General features: G+C 41.8%; 1 protein-coding gene across 3 annotated transcripts in view; it reads left to right on the top strand.

Annotated features, from left to right (window-relative positions):
- Positions 1–21,033, top strand: part of epha4a (eph receptor A4a) — a gene marked incomplete at its 3' end in the record, with an annotated part of 40,810 nt that overhangs the window by 12,479 nt on the left and 7,298 nt on the right. For all 3 annotated transcript variants that reach the window (XM_084119061.1, XM_084119062.1, XM_084119063.1), the window contains exons 4-11: positions 7,669–7,824; positions 11,619–11,954; positions 13,253–13,377; positions 14,485–14,644; positions 15,037–15,148; positions 17,485–17,543; positions 20,130–20,243; positions 20,400–20,585. In XM_084119061.1, the coding sequence (XP_083975187.1) occupies positions 7,669–7,824; positions 11,619–11,954; positions 13,253–13,377; positions 14,485–14,644; positions 15,037–15,148; positions 17,485–17,543; positions 20,130–20,243; positions 20,400–20,585 (1,248 nt within the window). The remainder of the gene's footprint in view (positions 1–7,668; positions 7,825–11,618; positions 11,955–13,252; positions 13,378–14,484; positions 14,645–15,036; positions 15,149–17,484; positions 17,544–20,129; positions 20,244–20,399; positions 20,586–21,033) is intronic.

Raw genomic sequence — 21,033 nt, forward strand, 5'->3', positions numbered from 1 at the left:
TGTAAGGCATAGATTGCGCGCTAAGCGAGAGCGTCCATTCAGCGGGCAGCACAGTGCATTCTCCCTGTCTTTGTGTGGCAGCCTCCCTTTGAAGGCCCTTGGCTAAGAGGAGGTGGGGGACCGAAGCCGACAGCGAGAGCATTAGCATGTGAAAAGCTCCTAGAATCAATAAGGGCCTTTCTCTATCTCTCTTTTTCCCTCTCATTCTCTATCTCTTTCTCTCTCTCGTGCGCAATATCTCTACCCAGAGGCCACGACCCTCCCTGGCATCTACCAGCACCGAACAGACCTTACCTTCATTTTTTCTGTGTTCACCGTGGTCCTCACGGGCAACTTTAGCGTAGGTTCTATCTGGAAATCTTATGCTGTAACTTAAAGACCTTGTGCATTATATGACATGAACTTATGCAGGTTTTAAGTTGACAAATTTAGAATTTTAGTTGAGAAAACAGGAGATCTGTAGAAGACAGTGAAATAGGATCAGGAGCAGAACTCAAACTTAAATTTTCCACATGAGCATCACAGCTCAGTGTGCGAACCAATAAGCCGTAGCTCATATTCAGGTTTTGAAATGCACATTTCTTAAGGCATTTGTCTTGGAGAATCTCTTTTCTTTTTTTTTTACCATGAGCTGTCAAAGCATGTCCCGCCGCTACTGGCTGCAGCCCAGCCCCGAGTAGCCCCTTTGCAGTCTCTGCGGTCTGGCCGCTGAACAAAACAAGTGGACGGGACACGACCTGTTCTCAGAAGCATCAGCTCTTCAAGAGAGCACCACTTAGCTAGGGTTCATGCCGAATACACCGCCTCGACCCCTCAGCAGAATTTAATATAGCGGTCCAGAGAGAGCCCACTGCCAAGCCTGCTTGAAGCGAGTGCTATTTGCTAATGATTGTAAGAGTAATCCTGCCTGTGAGATATGTTGAAAGAGACAGACAGGGCTGAGAGGGGTGGTTTATGGGGTGCCAGAAAAGCAATTGCAGGCCAGAGCATTTGCAGTGAGGGGGAAAAATGTTGGCTTTGCAATGAGGGGACAATGATTCTGCGCCCTATGGAGTGAGGCAATTATGACCATGAGTGAGTAGTGGAAAAAGACAGAGAGAAAAAAGAGAAATCTTCCAAAGAGTTTGGAAGTATCTTTATGCACCATGCTCTTACAGACAAATTCCAATTCCATGGTATTACCACAGGATTTTAGACTTTTGGTATATTAGCTCCATGGTATTTTTCGAAGTACCACTGAGTACCATGTAGTAGCCATATCACCCTGTAGCCCAAGACTGGTTGCCCACTGAAGCTAAGCAGGGTTAAGATCTCCTGGGAAAACCAGGTTGCTGCTGGAAGAGGTGTTAGTGAGGCCAGTAGGGGGTGCTCACCTTGTGGTCTGTCTGGGTCCTAACGCCCTAGTAAAGTGATGGGGACACTATACCGTCAAAGAGCACTGTCCGTCTGATGAGACGTTAAATCGAGGTCCTGACTCTCTGTGGTCATTAAAAATCCCAGGATGTCCTTCGAAAAAGAGTAGGGGTTTACCCCCAGAATCCTGGCCAAATTTTCCCATTGGCCTCTGTCCATCATGGCCTCCTAATCATCCTCATATTGGCTTCATCACTCTCTCTCCACCAATAAGCTGGTGTGTGGTGGGCATTCTGGCACAATATGGCTGCTGTCGCATCATCCTGGTGGATGCTGCATATTGGTGGTGGTTGAGGATATTCCCCCTTTCATATGTAAAGCTATTTGAGTACGCAGAAAAGCACTATATAAATGTAATGAATTATTATTATTATTACTATGTAAATTCAACGGTACATGAATTTCAATACCATAATATAAGTACCACAGTAGTATCTGATACCATCACTGTAAAATAATATCGCCACAGTACTTTTTTTTTTGCAGTGAACAGTGTTGTAATTGTTAATTAAAACTAAATAAAGCTGAAATAAAATAAAAATTAGATAAACAAACTTGAAAATTAGAAATGTTGCCATGTCTGAAGTTGAAGTTCTTACAATTATTGTATACAAGCGCACATAACAAAATTACTTTAATTACTAAAACGATACTAAAATATTCTCCAAGATACATAATGCAATGCTTAAAAATTCTAAAATTAGCATAAAGTAGTAACACTATATATCAAGACTTTCTGACGAAAAATGTGGTTTCCACCAGTTCGCAAATCTCACTTCTGAAAGTTCAAAATTGCACATTATTATTTGACTATAATTTGTAGATAGTCAAATTTAGTTGGATTTGTAGAAATGTAACCCTACATGTTTTTAGCCACATGAGAGTGCAAAATATTGATTGAATTTGCATCTTTCGGGTGAACCTCCCCTACGCATACACACACATTGCAAGGCAGCTCCTCCTTGTTTGCTATGCAGGAATTGTTAGGAATGTGAGATGTTTGGCCCCCTGCCTCTCTCAGCTGCCCGCTCCCCTCAGAGGACAGTAGACAAGACAATGAGCTGCATTTCAGAGAGACTTCACCTCCATATCCCTGCTGCTGCACCGTCCCTGCCCCCACAGCAGACTGAGAGGAGAAAAGAGTGTTTTCTTGTCACCTGCCTGAGCCAACCCTTCATCAAGGACTTCCTGAAATGCCATGTGTGTGTGTGTGTAGTGTAGGTGGAGTTCCTGTCTATCAGATCTGAACCTCTAGCTGGGATCTTGATATGATTCAGAAAGACCTACCCTGGAGTTGTTGTCTATGCTGCTTTGCCCCCTTCTTTCTTTTCCTTCAACGCGTTACGTAGCTCCTTATATAAAATACAGCAACACACACACACTTCTGTACAGCAGATGGCCACGTAATAATTTACCTCAGAGCGGAGCTCTCGCACATAAAGGTTAACACACGTCATTTGTGTGCATTCGCCTCTAGCTGTACCACCGTACCTTACTTTGGTAAGACCTTGGGAGTGTCTTTAGAAAAGTTTCAAAAAACCTTTGACAGGTTCGGGGGGGATCAGAGAGCGAGAGAGGGCAGGAGAAGGGTACGAAGAAGTAGAGGCAGACAGAAGAGCAATAAATAAAACCTAGGTGAATATATATAGATTAAAGCCAGTAGGGTTTGACGCAGCTTGGCCCCTCACTGACAAACAAGCTTCTCAGGGGTTAGAGCCACATCAATCACAGCATCATCTTGCACACGCACAGTACAGCGATGAGGAATGTTTGCATGCAGTGAGAGGATCAAGGCATCAGTCACTGCAGATGTAATTAATAAGCAGAAGAAGGTGGGAACCGATCAATGAGGGAATTGGTGTGTTCGTGCTGGAGGGCAGAGATGATAATCATCTCTCTTTTTCATGTCTGGTTTTCGCTGTATTTCTTTTTCTGTTCATTCAGATATTGCATCAGATAGGAGTGAAAGCAGTGTTTGAAAAGTTCCAAAAAAGTATAACTTAGGGAATTTTGGTCAGGTATAAACGAGTGGTCAACCGAGTAGTGACTGGTGTGGTGGCAATGTTTTAATATAATTTAGTAAACATATAGTAATGACAAATAAGTGTGTAAATACTAAATAGAAGATAATATAGATATTATTTAACTATATATTTAACAGGCAGTATGTGTGTGTATATATTTATATTGCAAATTACATAAGCCTGTACATAATTACATAAGCCTTGCCCCTTTTGTCATAAGTGACAAAAGGGGCAAGGAACTGCATTAAAGACCATGAACTAGATAAATGTCATAAAATGACTCTGATTTTCCAACTTGAACCTGGCAACTCATGAGATAATGTGAGTGAGTGTGCGTATGTGATGTGGATTAGCCGCTGTTGATCCTTCTGAGCAGCGGCTTCAGAGATAAGCCAGCATCATAAAAGTGTCATAAATATGTTAGCCATTAGCTCAGGTCTTGACTTCACTTTCTCTGCCTTCGGGAAGTCTCTCTCTCTCTCTCTCTCTCTCTCTCTCTCTCTCTGTGTGTGTGCAAAAGAGACTTTCTTTTTTCTTTGTCTTCGAAGCTGGGTTTCCATCAACATATTTTTATGTGATTATGGGATAATGCATAAAAATGCTGGATATAAACATGCAAAGAATGATGGAAATGTTTCAAAATGTACAAAAACCTTCAAGACGGACACGTAAACTGCAATTTTTTTTTTTTGCGTAACTTTGTTGTTTTTATAATTGTTATGACTTTTTATTTTATCATTTTTTTATTACTCCGAGGTGCAGGATGTGGTGGAGAAAAAAAAGGGCAAAAACAGAGAGAGATAGAGACGGAGAGAGTCACACTTCACTTGTGTTAGAAATATAACCTGGCAGAGTTAAGTCAGTTTTGAATTTCCGAGAGGACACACACACTCTGAAGACCACCCAGTGCTGAAGCTCCATTCACTCTCATTTTCCTGTCCCCCTCTCTCGTTTTTTTTCTTTCCACTTTTCCTCACATTACTATTTATTTTTCCTGCAGTTTTACCTCTTTGTCCACTATTTATTTATTTGCGATCATCTGAATAGAAACCACCAATGTCTTTATTGACACAAGTATCAGACCCCTTTACGTGTCTAACCGAACGTCCTCGGATTACATGCATCTAATTGAAGTATTTTGTTCCGTTTGGAAAATCTTTCAATACTCATAAACCGCCACACATACCTTGCAGAATTCCATGATTCATTCGCTTCCCAACACAATGCCTTATCCGCTTTTGTCCTCAACTCCACCCTGCGTTTTGTCTTTCTATGGAAGACAACAGGTGACTGTTTTAAGGTCTAAAGACTATAGAAAGCATTCAGTCTGAGATGGTGTCTTCATTGAGATGGACATTGTCCCTGCAGTGGACGGCAGGACGAGAGCGCTGACCCTGAATATTAGGGCATGGGCTGGTAATTACGACCCTATTATGTCAAAGGCAGTAAGCTCATCTCTTCAATCGTCCACCAGAGTGGACAATGAGACTGTGATTGTCCTGCTATTGTCCAGCCCATTGGTCATAGGCTTCATGGAGAGAGAGTGGAAAGGTCAGACCTGTAGGGGGGACAGAGTTGTGCGTGGAATGGAAACCAGGATCTGTTAGGGGTCTCATGAGGGATCTAGGATGGAGGACTTAGGAAGGGAGAGGACAGCTGGTCATCCTCTGTAAGGGTCTGGGACTGAGAAAACACTCAGGCTCTTAAGCAGGTGGAGGGTGTTAGATATCCTAAGTGCTTGAGAAAAGTGCTACAAGTCAATGAGTGCATTCGCTTATAAACAAGACCGAAGCTCCTGCACTCGAGGTCTTCTGGTCTCTCAATCACACCCCATACCGTGGTGTTAAGCTTCCCAAGAATCCTCTTCAATTAACTCTGTCCTTCAGCTGGTGTTAAGATGAACCAAAGCTGATCAGATGAAGCCTCTAGCTCTAATTCCCATCCTTCCCCTCCAACGCACGGCAACAAAGCCCTCCGTCCAGTGGAGGTCGCGACCCAGGTCTGCATCTCTTCTCCCTGAGCTCGTCCTATCTTTCTATCCCTCAGCCCCCTACTGTTGTTTTATGGACCCTGTTTAGAAGATGACAAAACTGTGTTAATCTCCTCTCAGAAGATGTACGTTAACTCTCTCCTCTGATCAAACTTGCTGTTGCGGCTGATTGCGAGTGATTGGCCCCTGGGTAGTCTGTGATGGAGAGAGAGATAAAACGGAGAAATGGAGGAGAGTGGAAGGTGGTGATTCCTGAGGGCAAGCACTAATGCAGCCCCGGGGTTCCTGACACTTATGTGAGATTAAAAGAATTGGCCAGCAAAGAGAGAAAATAAGAGAGAATGAAGCAGAGAGTGATGAGGGACACTTGTTTGAAGTACTGTTGGTCTTGACCTCCTGCATCTTGTCAATCAAAAGCAGAGAACTTTTCTGTCCTCACTTGAAGCGGAAATATGTGATGCAACAATATCAGAGCAATCAGTATGTTTTTCACATTTAGGGCCAGATTTACTAACAGCTTGCGCCAGTGCAGACCTTAAGAGGAGAGTATTTCAATGTATCATGCAAGGTGATTTACTAAGGTTTTCGCTAGTCAATTTACTGGTATTTGTGCCATTATTTAACGCCCCCAAAAAAGCATGTATTAACCCATTTTGCACCTGTGTTGTTAGTAGAACCCCCTGCACCTGATTATCAGCTGCTCTGCTTGTTTGCGACCCAACACTAATTTGTGCTGTTCTTGGTAGATTGCGTTGGTCACTATGGAAATGATCCGGCTGCGTCATTAATTTGCGCGTCGTCAGTAGATCACACAGAGAACTTTCCACTCCCATCAGCGCTTTTATGGAATTGCGCTCTCACGCTGATTTGCCCTGTTTTGTAAATCTGGCCCTTAATATACAGTTATACTTGCACTAGTGATATTTCACTGTGGGCGGGGCTGCATGGCTGGTTGGAAGCCTTGTAAAGGGTAGTCACACTAGATTTTAAAAAATTTAACAAATTTAGGAAACCGGAAGATGTCACGTTCCATCACAGTATGATTCATAATATATTGGTACTGGTTAGTTTTTTGTTTTTTGTTTTTTTACTTTACTTTTTTTATTTTAAGTTTTAAGTTTCTAATATTGATGCAAAACCAGCAAAATGAGTTTACCCATGTTTGATTTTCACCCAAGAGGCCAATCATTGATGTTTATATCCCTTGTTGGTCTAACATATTATATGCATTGCCAACTTGCAGGTCAGAGTTCACCAAGCACAAACTTTTGTACCCAGTGAAAGGCAAATAATATTCACATTTGTTCGCATTCATATGAATGTAAGTGAATGGCACACAAAGCCCAGTCTGACTTGCCCATCCTCTCGACACACGAAAGCTTGTTTGTCCTATTTGCCATATAAAAGCTTTGTGTTTCTTTCCCATAATGCTTTGCTAAGAGCATGTATGATTATCACTAAAGGCATTATATTATGATTTGTGATATTCTGTACAGAGCGTTTACATTGATAGGGCCTTTTAGGGAAACACATCTGCACACTATCTACAGATCAATAAACTCTTAGATAAATGTCATAAGTAGTGCGGCTTTATTCTTGTTCATATGCTATCTGTACTTCTGCGGGTATCGATGGCTTTGTAGAAGAAAAAAAAAGTCAATAAAAGACCTCAAAGCATTCCTTTGTCTCTGTCACCATAAATAGGAAATTATGCTGTGTGTTTGTGTGTGTGTGTGGCATATTAGGAGCAACAGAAAAAAAAGAAGGAAATAGAAAGGCAAACAAACAAAGGAAGAAAATAATAAAGCTGGAGGGAGATGGACGAGAAATAAAAGAAAGCGGACAAACTTGAAAAAAGAGTTTGAAAGAGAAAACAGAGCTAGGAACAAATGCTGAGAGTGAGCGAGAGATATAGAGAGAGAGAGAGAGAGAGAGAGAGAGAGGGCTTGGCTTGGGTGTTAGGATTAATGACAGTGCATTCCTCTGGTATCACTTCCTCTCTTCATTAGAGTGTCATAAAGCCGTGCACTGCTGTCTGTCATTCAGACATTCCACACCACTCCCTTACAGTGTCTTTCACAGGCCTGACATAAACATACACAGACAGAGTGTCTTTATAATTGCTGGAGGTTAAAGACTACGGTTTTTTATCACAAAACTATGAGCTACTATAGCAGGATATGTTGAATAGTTTATGATCATTAACGTCTCAAATTTCTCCCTCTTTCTTTCTCTTTGCAGCCTGCAAGATCGGTTACTACAGAGCGCTGGCAACAGACGACAGCTGCTTCAAGTGTCCCCTGCACAGTTACTCTGTGAGAGAGGGATCCACTTCCTGTGCCTGTGACAAAGGCTTTTTCAGGTCCGAGACGGACCCTGCCTCTATGCCCTGCACACGTAAGTGCATTTACTTTGATTTGGGTTCACACTGACTCCATGGATTAATATGCACATCGTGCATCACTTCTGTCTTTCAGGCTTGCATTCATTGCCAATTGTTGTCCGATTTACACTACTTTTCAAAAAGTTTGGGGTTGGTAAGATTTTAAAATGTTTTTGGAAGAAGTCTCTTTGACTCTTATGCATTATTTGAACAAAAATGCAGCGAAAACAACTGACTTGCACGAATTATAAATAACTATTTTCTATTTTAATATATTAGCATTTATTATTTAATATATTGCAACATGTAATGAAAATAAACAGCATTTATTTGAAATAGAAATCTTTTGTAACTTTATACATTTTCATATTTACTGTCATTTTTGATTATTGATGTACTATCAATTTACTACTTAATCAATTTAGGGCATCCTTGGTGAATAAAAATATGAATTTATTTCCAAAAAAAAAAAAAAAAGTATACTAACCCTAAACTTCTGAACGGAAGTCTCTAGACATGGTGGACAAATCCGGGAAATATTTGGTTCTGTTATTCCGGCTTCGCAAAGATCAGACAATTTCAACAATTCATTTTTTTTAATCTGAATAATTAATCTGAATAATTTTGGAATTTTTAAAACATGAAAACATGCTAAATTTGAGTTAGTTTGAAATACCTAGTAGAAAGTTTAAAAGTTTTAAACACACTCCATTTCATAATTACCCACATTTTTAATGTCACAGGGTCGTTTTACATTTCAGTTAGATGGTCTCTTCCGGTCTAAGTGTGCTGTTCTTGGTCAGGATAAACTGTAACATGAACCAGATTATGCTTGTATTCAAAAGTCTAAAAACACAGACGTAAACAAACCGCCCTGGACATGAGCAATCATTAGACCAGGTCAGGGTTTTTGAACTGAGGAAGCACATATCACTCAGGAGAACCAGCACCGCCTGGACATGTATCAGACTGCAGCTGTTCACTTCACACACCATTGGAGCTGTTTTCCTAAAGGCTGCTTACCAAAGTTAAGGACAAAAAAAAGTGCTTGACAGTGACAAATTATTGGACGTTTAATTGCAGCAGATGTTATTTTGCGTCTTTTATTCCTGCATTGTCTTATCAAAAAGTTTTGTGACGGACTGAAAATGTGTGTAGCAGTGAGTTGGGAGGAGCCCTGTCATGATGAGTAAAGATAGATATGTGTGTCAGACCCTGAGGTGAGTCATAGACTTGATAACAGTGTTCTGCTTGTTAAATAGAGACCAGCACAGTTGACATGGCACAGCTTTGAGCCAAGACGACAGGGTTAATCATAAAAAAAATACCGAACACACGTCAAATCGTTTATGACACACTCTTTCTCACATACGAATCACTCTTGTTTTTGCAGACACACACGCTTAGGCTGGGGTGATCTAAAAAGCGTTATGTAATAAATATATTAAAGATCTGTGGGAAAGGGGCAGAGAGGCACCCAGGCCAGATGTGTTCATGGTGTCAGATTTAATAGGTTTTCCAGATCTGAATGATCAGGGGTGGCAGGTTGGGGGGGGGGGGGGCTCTCATGCACCTATCGGGCGTCCATTTTACGTATCGGATTGTCTTTCTCGCTTCTATCTCCTTTCTCTAGCCTCTCTCTAATTGGAGCTCTCTTTCATATCGCCGTCTGTCGTTCACCCAGAAGCAGCCGTCACATACTCAGCAACCAATGCACTAAAAGGCGCATTCAAAAAACGAGATAAAAAGGCGCTAGGTAGCAAGGGAGGGAATAAAGCAAAATGCGAGAAAGTGGGGAGACAGACAGCGAAGAGGTGCGAGAGAAACGACCCCATTACGCTTGCCGAGCTGAGAGTCTCTCTCACCTTATCGTATTAAAATGCAGCGAAGCCAGTCGGCTTAATCAGCTCCTGTCAATCACGGAGCGTGTGGCACCGAGGCACCGTGGGAGCGCGCTCGGTTCACCCCAGTCTGCCGGGTGGGTACACCAGCCACATACTTAATGCAGGTTAAACAGAGTTTAAAGACCATTTACACTTAAAGCTCAGCCAGGAGGAATTCAATCTAATCCAGACCTGTGTCAGATATGTGTTTGAAGTGTTTAACTGATTTGGAGGATATGGAGATATTTGAAAATGGCTTTTGCCATATGGGGAGATCTCGAGGAGGGATAATGAGACACATCCTGTTTGAATGTTTGTCCTCTTACTCACTTCTCTGAGTTTAATGTTGAATGTGTGGTACGCGAGACCACCCACAGGAATGAAAAATCTCAAATGAGATCTTTTAAAGAGTGAAGGGAGTAATTCTTTCTTTCTAGTTAAAGTAGTCTTGTCTATCCCAGCTAAATGTGCCAACTTTGGCTTAACCAGTGGTGCGAGTTGGAGGCGGGACTACCTGCTTGTCCAGCCAGTGGGAGAAGAGGAGACATACTTTAGCTTTAATATTTCAATTGTTTTCCCTTGAGAGCAATGAAATTAAAATGAGACCCTATATTTAATGCCAATCCACCTTATTTTTAACAACAGGCAAGTGCAGCCATTTGTACTTCTAATGTACAAGGCTTTGGGTGTCATCCACTACCAGTTATTTTAGTTGTACAAAAAAAGTCTGTTATGCTGCTTGAAATTGCAAACTGGTATCTGTTATCTATTATTATTATCGTAATAATAAACATACTGGTTTGTAGCGCAAATGGTTTTACCATTTACTGCACTTTATTATTCTTTTAATTATTTACCTATTGCGGCTAATGAATTGGAAGTCTCACAGATTTACAGAAATGTGCTTACTTCCAGGCTGAAAAATAAGGTGGTTATCTCTAGCTTTTCGGATTTTGTCATGTTAATGAAGACCTTAACAATCTCAAATCCTCTGGAGTTTCAAAAGAGACCTCAACAGTGTCTCAAACTTTGCTCAAAGTTGTCAAGCTACCGAAGTCTTGAAATTTCAATCTCGACTCAAACATATCTCATCCAGTTTTCTCTTAATGAAATTATAATTTTTTAAAAGCTCTATAATGTATGTTGACAATTGTCACACTTCTTCCTATGTTTATTTCTCCTCAGGAATTTTAGGAGAAACCTCTAATACTTGAATATACATACCTGAGGACTCAATTGAGCAATAAAAGAGCAACTCCTGAGCAATAAAAAGTTCCTCCGAGTAGATTTTATGAGAATGTCAACCTGAGACTGCTGATTTAGAGAACCATATTTATGACAAGAACGTCATTGCTTTGCTGTACCAGAGATGGCAGCGAGGGCGACCAAATTAGCATTTATGAGATCCCTATCAGCAAGTTGCTCAATTATGGAGATGTAATCATTCTCTCTCTCTCTCTCTCTCTCTCTCTCTCTCTCTCTCTCTCTCTCTCTCTCTCTCTCTCTCTCTCTCTCTCTCTCTCTCTCTCTCTCTTTCTCGCGGGTTTAGAGTATTTCCTTTTTGCGCAGCTAGCACTGCGTAGCCTGTGGTGCTGGTTTGTCATAAATGTAATTATCTTTAAATTCAGCAGCGCCTGGTTTACGAAAACACCACAGAGAAAAACAGCGCCAATACACACAAGCACACAAACAGACTTGTATCCGTCATCTGCCTGCAGTGGCAATAAAAAGGTGTGTGTGTGCGGGTGTGTATTTGCTTTCCATTGAAGATTCCCTTGCCAAGGGTGTATTTTGAGATCAATTCTTGCCACAGTCATAATCCTGTTTTGTTTGTTCCAAAACTTTCAGACATTACTGCAAATCATGTGCATATTTTGTCATAGAATCTCTTAACTGTTTCTTTTTCCAAAATTGTCTTTTCATAGAGCCCCCATCTGCTCCTCAGCACCTTATTTCCAATGTGAATGAGACCTCCGTGAATCTGGAGTGGACGACTCCAGCATCCTCCGGTGGCAGGCAGGACCTTGCTTATAATGTCATATGCAAGCGGTGTAGCTCGGATGGCCAACGCTGTCAGCCCTGCGGCAACGGCATCCATTTTTCCCCTCAGCAGCTGGGCCTACGCACCACTCGGGTGTCCATAAACGACCTGCAAGCTCACACTAACTACACCTTTGAGATATGGGCCGTCAATGGGGTCTCCAAGCAGAGTCCTGGACCGGAACAGGCGGTGTCTGTGACGGTTACCACTAACCAAGCGGGTAAGTGTGTGGTTTATGTTAAAAAATTATTGTTAAATATGATATTCCCACTATTATGATTTCATTAAATACCAGGATGATGTCGTCATGTGATCTGGTCACAAGCTAATGTGTTGAATTTGTCACCACAGTCTAACACTGAACATAGTCATCAACTCCGTAATCAGCTTCTCGTCTGTGAAAGTGCTCTGTCTTATATCACCACAGAGAAATTTCTAATTACTTATTGCCTGTGTCTGTCAGAATGGATTTTTATGGCATTAAACCGCGTGTCGGGTCAAATTGCGCATATGTGCATATGTTGGCTGTTCACATTTGTTTGCGTTGAGTGGACTGTTAACTTTTACAAGGTGTTTAATTTCGGGTTCTTGAGAAAGCGTGAGACAGGAAGTGCCTTTTTGTCTGGCTTTTGGGACTGTGTGTGTAGGGCCCCCAGGAGTGAGGTCTTCCAAGTGTCTTTCTCACCATCATTGTCTTGGTGAACTCTGATTGTAATAGCCATGACACCTGTACAGAACACTCTTCAAACAGACCTTCACTCTTGACCGTCTGTTCTTAGCTTTTATGACCCTGTATATCGGGGTTCTGAGCAGATATTGCCCTACAGCACTGAAGCCAGATCTGCTTTTCTCTACTGGTGCTTGCTAAGGGCTATATCAGTATTACCCTAGTAACCATATAACATTTCTCTTGCACCCACTGAGAACTGTATAGCAGCATGTTTTCCTGATTTTCGACAGGAAATGTAAAAATCAAGTTAATAAAAGATACATATTAAACATGGATCTGTTTCTGATTATAATTTTCATCTGTGCTGAGAAACTAGGCCAGAATCGTCTCAGGATCTGGCTTAAATTCCCCTTTGGCAACTGTAGAGTGTCATTGATAAAACCCTAAAGATTACAGATAAGCATGTGCTCCCTAGATGAGTACATCAATGGACCTTCTGTAGTAGCAAAGTGGAATTATGAGAGGAGGAAAAGAATCAGAAGCACTCGCCCGATTATCAGAGTGGATTCGTAATGATGATGATATAATGGGTGCATCACTTTGGTGATTCAACCTTTTTCTGGGAGTTGCGAAGCTGTAATCACTACAGTGTCAGATGCTAACCTGTGTAGCTTCCAGCGTTTAGTTGTTTTTCTGGTTTTCTCAATTTGACAGCATAAATATCTCCAATCTCATACCTTTTCATTGCTCTATGGCACTATTATGTTTATGTTTCTCTGAAACAGCTTGGTGGTCGGTGCTCCTAGAAACACTAAGCTTTTTCTCTTTGTGATTTTCTCTTATTCCAGCTCCCTCTCCAGTTACCACCATCCAGGCCAAGGACATCACTAGACACGCTGTGTCTTTGGCATGGCAACAACCCGAGAGACCCAACGGAGTCATTCTTGAGTACGAGGTCAAGTACTACGAGAAGGTAAGATGATTCATGTGAAAGTAGTTTCCAAAATTTAGCCCTGATGAGATCTTCCTTGCTGAAAAGACTAGCATATGTGGTCAACAGCATATGTTGTGTTCTGGATGTTGGTGTACAGCCCAATGAGGCTTCATGACCAGAAATCTTGGTCAACCAGCTTCACCAGAAAAAAAACAATGCTGGTTGATTTTGCAATCCATGGTGGTTTAAGATGGTCTTTTTGGCTGGTTGCTCATCTTGACAGCATGAGATTAGGGATGTACTTTTGGAAATGTAGTTCAGGATTAGGCCTTGTGACATCACATGTCAGGGACAACAAATGGGAAACATGCTGCTTTGAAACCACAGTTTAAGGTGTAGCAATCAACGTGAAGCCTTCATTTAAGTCCTTTACATGAGCAGTATGATGTCAGGTACTGTACATCAAAACCAGAGAGCTGCATTTTAGTTCAAGACCAGACCAGACTCACTCACACTCGCAGCAGGAGTCTGGTGAACCGGCGGGTCAGAACAGCATGGGGTGGATAGACAGATCTAGGGTGGAGCATGTGGGCCGTTGGGATAGAGAGAGGATAACAGTGTTCTCCTCTCTCTGCTCCTGCTGTGTCTTCCTCTGGCTGACTGATTACAGATTGCAGCAGTGGTCAGATTCCTTTCCCTTACACGCTGATGTTTTCCATTGCAAACACACTCTGACACACACATAAGACCAAGACACAAAGGTTATTGTTTCGTGATCCAACAATTATAAGCCAAACATTAGGGGACATTGAAAAAAAATAATTAAACTTAGTTCCTTTGCTTGTTTTGGTTCAAACTCGACATTGTTTAAGTGGTTTGGATGTAGTGATGAAACGGGGGAATTTTGAACAAGCAAATTCAGGTTACACCCAAGGGAGCAAGTGAAAACAAAGATGGCAGCCTTGTTTTTCTACAACAAGGCTGCGGTTTTCCCTACAAAAGCCTGGCTGTAGTTTCTGTATCAGACCTTAGACAAATCCCTCTTCCGTTTTGTTTTATCAGGGTTTGATTCCAAATAAAACAATCTTAATGACCAATCCCACAAGTTGGTTCAACTGTTGTTTCCATTTTCTCTCATCCAATCAGGATCAAAATGAGCGCAGCTATCGCATAATGAAGACCACATCCCGAAGTGCCGAGATCAAAGGCCTGAGCCCGCTCACCTCCTATGTATTTCATGTGCGTGCCCGTACCGCCGCTGGCTACGGAGACTTCAGTGCCCCCTTCGAGTTCATGACCAACTCAGGTAGGTTTCCATGTGCATGTTACCGAGCCGACAATAGCAAGTCTTTGTTTCCACAATTAGAGACTCGTGTTGAATTTTAGGGTGGATCACCCATTCATCCGGAAACTATTTCTCTAAAGTAACATAATTATAGCCTATGTGTATGTTTTCCTTTTCTTTACGATAGTTTCTTTGTTTGCTCACTACAAAGTCACTGGTATTTTTAAAAGCACTTTAAAGCAAACTCTGTAACGACTGGAATGTTTTTGAGCTTTGATACTAGGTTGTTGCAGCACCTTAAAAGAAACAAGATTTGTTCCTCCCTGATGAAACTAGCCTGACAAATTCAATCTGACACTTTAAATGAGAATTATACATTTGAGATGAACTTTAATATTGTTTTTTTCTCTTAGTTCCCTCTCCCATCATCGGAGATGGTGCTAATTCCACCGTGCTGTTGGTGTCTGTGATTGGCAGCGTGATTCTGTTACTCATCTTCATCGGAGTCTTCATCATCAGCCGCAGGTAAGCCACCCGTCCCAACTGGGTGTCAGTCGTCTCACAGATACTGTCTGAGACAGGAAGCATTCCTCCATCTCTCCCCGTCCCTGTGGGCGTCTCCATCACCTCTCCCTCACCCTGTCTGTCATCCTGAATCAGACTTTCTATCTGTTGTTCTCCTGCTGTCTTCCCCTCTCTCTACCTGTCCATCAGTCTGGTTCTCACTGCTCTTCCACCTTCTCTTTCCCACATTTTCGCTCTTTTTTTTTTCCTGTGGTGTAGCTAGTGGTATTGTGACAGGCCTTTGGCAGCTCTGCCTGATTAGTCTCCGGTGTGCTGCTACAGGTCTATGTGCCATGTGTGTCGGAATCCGTAGGGAACACGTACCATTCCCAAGAGAGCTGAGACGCACGGCAGGACGGCATATGTGCGTCTGTGTACCGTACTCAATCAGAGCAACTGTCATACTCCCACTGGCGAAATGTCATGTTTGCTTTACCTTAATCAAACAACTTTTTCTTGCCAAACTCTCAGCCAGCTACGCTCTTACTCCATCACGGTTATCATCAGCTACGTTTCCCTTTCTGAAGGCCTCCTCCTTTTGTGTCCGATCTGAGTTTCCCAAGACCGAGGTTAGAGTGTCTATTCTTGCAGTGGTTGACATCGTATCATTATCAGCCGAGATAATTATCTTCGCATCCTCAAAGTACCCGAAAGAGAGCCATCACCCTCATTCAGGGTGAAACTAACAATTTGAGCTAATGAATGGGGCTTTTGTTTTGGCCAAGCAGCCATTAAGCACTTCCTCAGTGGAGCCCATCAGTGGGAGATAAGCCTACACCTCACGAGTAGCTCTCACCTTTGGCCTGCTCCTCTCTACCTCGAGGGGAAACCAACCGCTCGATCGTGGAGGCGAAGAAGGGGGGTTACAGCTCCGCACAAAGCTGTGACGTTTATTGCTTCTGTACTTGGATAGCTCACCTGATAATCTCCTTGTTCCTAAAATAAACGTGTACTGGCTGCTCGCGCTGATGGCAGGGCCTCCTCCAACGAAACCATGGCCCCCTGCAGGCATAGCTATTTCTAGCTTCTGCGGAGCACTCAAGCATTAAAGCCTGGCCCTTTCCTCCTGTTCTACCTGTGGATATGCCCCTCTCCCTCCCTCTAACCTTTTCTTCCTTCAGTAGCCCCAAACCTTGGGATTCTTTGTCAGCGCCAAAACGCACTAGAAAAACAATAACAGCAGTTGTGCATTCCTGAATGAGCCCCCCTTTCTATATACAGGCAGGTGACCCCATCCCCAGCAGGGAGTCTTGGATTTGGCAATGTCCTGGGCGGGGTTGTTATCTGTTCCATTGCCTCTGTTCTGCCCCCTGCTCCCATGTAGAGGGGTCAGCGGTTGACCCTAAGGGGTCAGCAGGTGATTGGGTGAAATGGTAACTTTGAAGGTGGCACATTCTAGATCCTTTATGTCATTGTGGACAGGCTGAGAGTGATGTTTTAGAAGAGGGGGTGGGATGGTTTTAAATGGAATTTTGTTGCCATTTTGGCCGCTTGATGAGTTTGTGTTTACTCATCTGTCATTCTCTCTACCTCATTGCTGTTTGCTCTTTATCTGTCAATCTCTAAATGATTTTTAGATGAGAGGCCAGTGGAGTTGGGTCGTGAACAGACCTTCTTTCTGCTTTGATGATGTAGTCTCTCCCTCTCACTCTGTGCAGCCTCATTGGCTTTACAGATTTTTACAGCCCCACTTTTATGGAAAAGGTTTGAGGTTATTCAAAAGTTTCACCTACTACATTGACTGGCCCACCGTGTCTCACACATATGCCAGCTAGTCTGTGTGTAATTTTTGAACAGATGTTTCAGGTGATTTCTCTGAGAATTTGTCTTTTATTTCTTAGAAGTGATTGTTTCATATATCAGGAGACTTAGAGAGCTCGGTTATGTTTCTTGTTATAAATCTCTGATTTTTATCCTAAAGTGCCTTTAGTATCTGAAAATCTCAGATATATTCCCATTAAAGTGTCTAATAACCTATATGCAGAACCACTGTTTTTTATTATTTGTTTTAATAATAACTAAAACATTCATCACCAACCTCTGAAGGTCAACAGCCCACTTTAGGAGGTGTTGTAAAAATAATAAAAAGTAAAATAATTTATGCAAAAATATTAAGTTAATTTACCTCGCTGACTTTCACATTGCACACTTCTGCTATCTAAAAAAATCTGAGCACAGTTTCTGACATTGTTCAGTCTCAAAGAATTAATTCCTGTTTGAAAGAAACCAATGAGATTTGTGATTGTTTTTTTCTTCTTCTGTGGATTAAAATCTCTCTCATCTCTGTATGTTAACAGGAGAAGCAAATACAGCAAAGCCAAACAGGATTCTGATGAGGAGAGACATTTACATCCAGGTAATGCAGTGGCCACATAAACAAACACAAACATTAAGCGTAGCGTCAGTTCTGGCAGGTCACGTTGGTCAGGCTCGCATCAGCTGATCCACGTCTACCTATAGGAATACGACGCCTATCACTGTATACATATATAAGCTCCTTCAGTATTATCAGCAGCTATCGCATTTCTCAGGAGCTAATTAAATGGCGAAATTCAGCAGGCAAACCGCATTATCTCACAAGGAATCGTGCAATTGGGAATTTAGCAAGAGGAATAAATTCCCCACAAGGATTTCACCTCATTCATTCAAGTTCGTGAACACGAGATTCGCCGCATTGATCATAAGTTGCCTGATTTGGAAATGACCTCTGTCTGCATTGCTGCTCGCATCGCTGCATTATTGACACAGGACTCGATGTGATTCACTCTCCATTCATCTCTGAAAGTCTTTACGAAGCTAAGCTATCAGGTTATTGGCAACATGCTTGTTGCTAATGCTATCCGTGTTGCTTGAGCTTATCTAGTCATTTTCATTCGAATGCTCTTGCTAGGCTTATGCGATCATATTGGCTATGTGCGTTACTTATCTGTTGTCATTGGCAATTGCTCGCGTTGCACATGCTGAGCTTTTAGCACTGTGCAGCACAGATTCAAGCAGCTTGAGGTGATAGTTAGGAAATAACTATTCATGGTGCAAATGGAATCATTTCTTCTGAATCATTTCACAGCTCTAAAAAGACATAGTTAACAGTCACTATTCAGTTGAGTCCGTTCTTAAAGCTATAGTGTATTTGGAATATGCTTGTGCTTAAGGTTATCTGGTTGCTATTGGAAACCTGCTCAGATTTTTTTAAAGGTTTAAAGGGAGTGCGACCAAAAAATAAATAAATAAATAAACAAATTGAGAACCACTGCTCTAAATGCTGTTAGGCTAGTTGCTATTGGAAACATGGTTGTTTTAAAGTTATTTAGCCCAGTCGTTATTTGGAACATGGCTGTGTTTTAGGCCTGTATCTGGTGTCATTGTTACATGCTGTGCAGCTTATCCAGGTATCAGCAAAATGCTTGTCGTTGTTTCAGCAACATTGCTATCAACTGGTTGCTAATGCAAATGTTATCGAATATATACTCATTACTTGGGCTTCTAGTATTATTGAGAATACTGTACTGAGTGACATGCTGTGGTAATCAAAGCGTTGTTTTAGCCTTATCTGGTTGCATAGAATAAAGAATGAGCTTTTTTTTTTCAATCAGATTATTGCACATGCTGTGTTAAAGTTAGCACATGCTTGTGGTTTAAGATTATCTAGATTATTGGTAACATACTGTGCAAATACACATTAGGTATGTTCACCGCAGAGGTCTTTCATTCAACACTAACAGCAGAGCTGCCAACACTCACGCATTCACCGTGAGACTCACTCGATTGAGACTTTTCACACTCTCTCACGCCACACATCCATTGTGTGACACGGAGACCGACAGACTAGACAGAGCAGGTTACTTATGATATACAAAAAATCTCAGCTCTCAGATTCTGTCAATTTTATTACGAAATTCAAACAATAAATACCGTTTTGGCGCTTGTAAATGTGACGTGACAGATCCCTAGCGGCATGTGATTTCCCCCCCCCCCCCCCCCCCCCCCCCCCCCCCATTAATCTCACTCCAAGCTAAACTCAAAAGTTGGCAGCTATGCTAACAACATCATTGCTTGATGATCCTGTGAATGAGTGTGGAATCATGGGAGTCCTCTTCACCTCCACAATGGAATTCAGTACGACGGGAGCAGAAATCATTTTCATGAATGAGGAAGCACACTGTACTTCATTGCTTAGCTACACACTGCATATGACCCAGAGCATGCCTCCCCGACCGGACTACACTAGTTTTAATACTAGTTCCATGGTTATATAACATGCTTGTTGTATCAGATTTTGTTGCCACTAGTCTGAGCTATTGCTGTAGGGTTTATGCTTCCCCTGCCAAACTACACTAGTTTTGGCAATAGTTCTGTGATTATACAACATGCTTGTTGTAGGCTATCAGTTTTGTTGCTGCTAGTCAGAGCTAATGCTGTAGGGTGAATTTCTCGGGAGCTAATTACCCTCCTCCTCTCGTCAGTCAGGATTTGGCATTCTGATTACCCCAAATCAGACTAAAATTATCTAATTATGTTGTACATTAAAATTAATTAATGATATCTGCAATACATTCATGTTGGTTCTGTTCTGTTTACCCTAAGGGGGGTTATTGCTGCTCTCCCTGCTCTTATCCCAGAACAGAACCATTCCGCCAATCCTAACTGTATGCTAATTGTCAATCATATTTGACGATAGTGGTCCTGACAGAAATGCACATTATCAAAGATGTATATGTATCAAATAAGTTAAAGGGGGGGAAAAAAAGTTGTATAGGAGAAGAGAAGGTTTGTATGTTTGTATGTTCTCAGTGTGGTGGAGGACAGACAGAAGCCAACAAGAGAAGGAGGAAAATAGAAAACAGATGTTGTATATTCATCATGTTGTCTGTCTGCCAGCTATCCTCCCCTCCTCTTCTTTCAACCTCCTAACATGTAGGCACCTCTATTCGTTTCTCCACAGGGGTCCGGATCTATGTGGACCCCTTCACCTACGAGGACCCCAACCAAGCAGTCCGTGAATTCGCTAAAGAAATTGACGCCTCCTGCATCAAGATTGAAAAGGTCATCGGCATTGGTGAGCAAACGACCTGCTGTTTTCCTTTCCGTGTGTCTCAGACTGAGTGTAGCTAGACTGTTAAAGTGAAATGTTAGCCCACAGTTCCAGAGATATTTCATGGGTCATTATGTACCGCTTACATTTTTGATTCAAGCCTGGTTTTTCCGTTTAAAGGAGAATTCGGGGAGGTGTGCAGTGGCCGTCTCAAAATGCCTGGAAAGCGTGAGATCTGTGTGGCCATAAAAACCCTCAAAGCAGGATACACTGACAAGCAAAGGCGGGACTTTCTGAGTGAGGCCAGCATCATGGGCCAGTTTGACCACCCCAACATCATCCGACTGGAGGGAGTCGTCACTAAATGTGAGTCCTTTGAGTGTTTAAAATGTGAACAAGCTACTCATTTACTTTGACCACATCCTTTCAGACAGATTTGTTCTGGTTTTGCATATCTTTTGCAAATCGTGACCTTGTTGATTCAAGCTGTGCTTCTCTGCCTACAGCCATCTTTCATGAAAAGTCTTTTTACAAAGTGATGCATGATGATTTTTGTAGTGTTGTGCAACAGAAATATCTATATCTTCTAAAGTTTTTTAAAGAATATATTAAAAAAATTCTTAAATAAATTAAATTACGTTTTCTTGTTTTAAGCATGAACCTCCTTAAATTCTGTTAGATTTATACTTTGCAATGAAAAAAACTAACTTCAAAAATAAATAATGGAAACAAAATCTTATGCAATTGTGCTTCTCACAAGGGCGAAAGAGATGTTTACATATTTTTACAGAAAAAAAAAGACAAAAATACTTGT

The sequence above is a fragment of the Abramis brama genome, assembly GCF_963993115.1.
Source record: "Abramis brama genome assembly, chromosome: 7".
Taxonomy (NCBI): Eukaryota; Metazoa; Chordata; class Actinopteri; order Cypriniformes; family Leuciscidae; genus Abramis; species Abramis brama.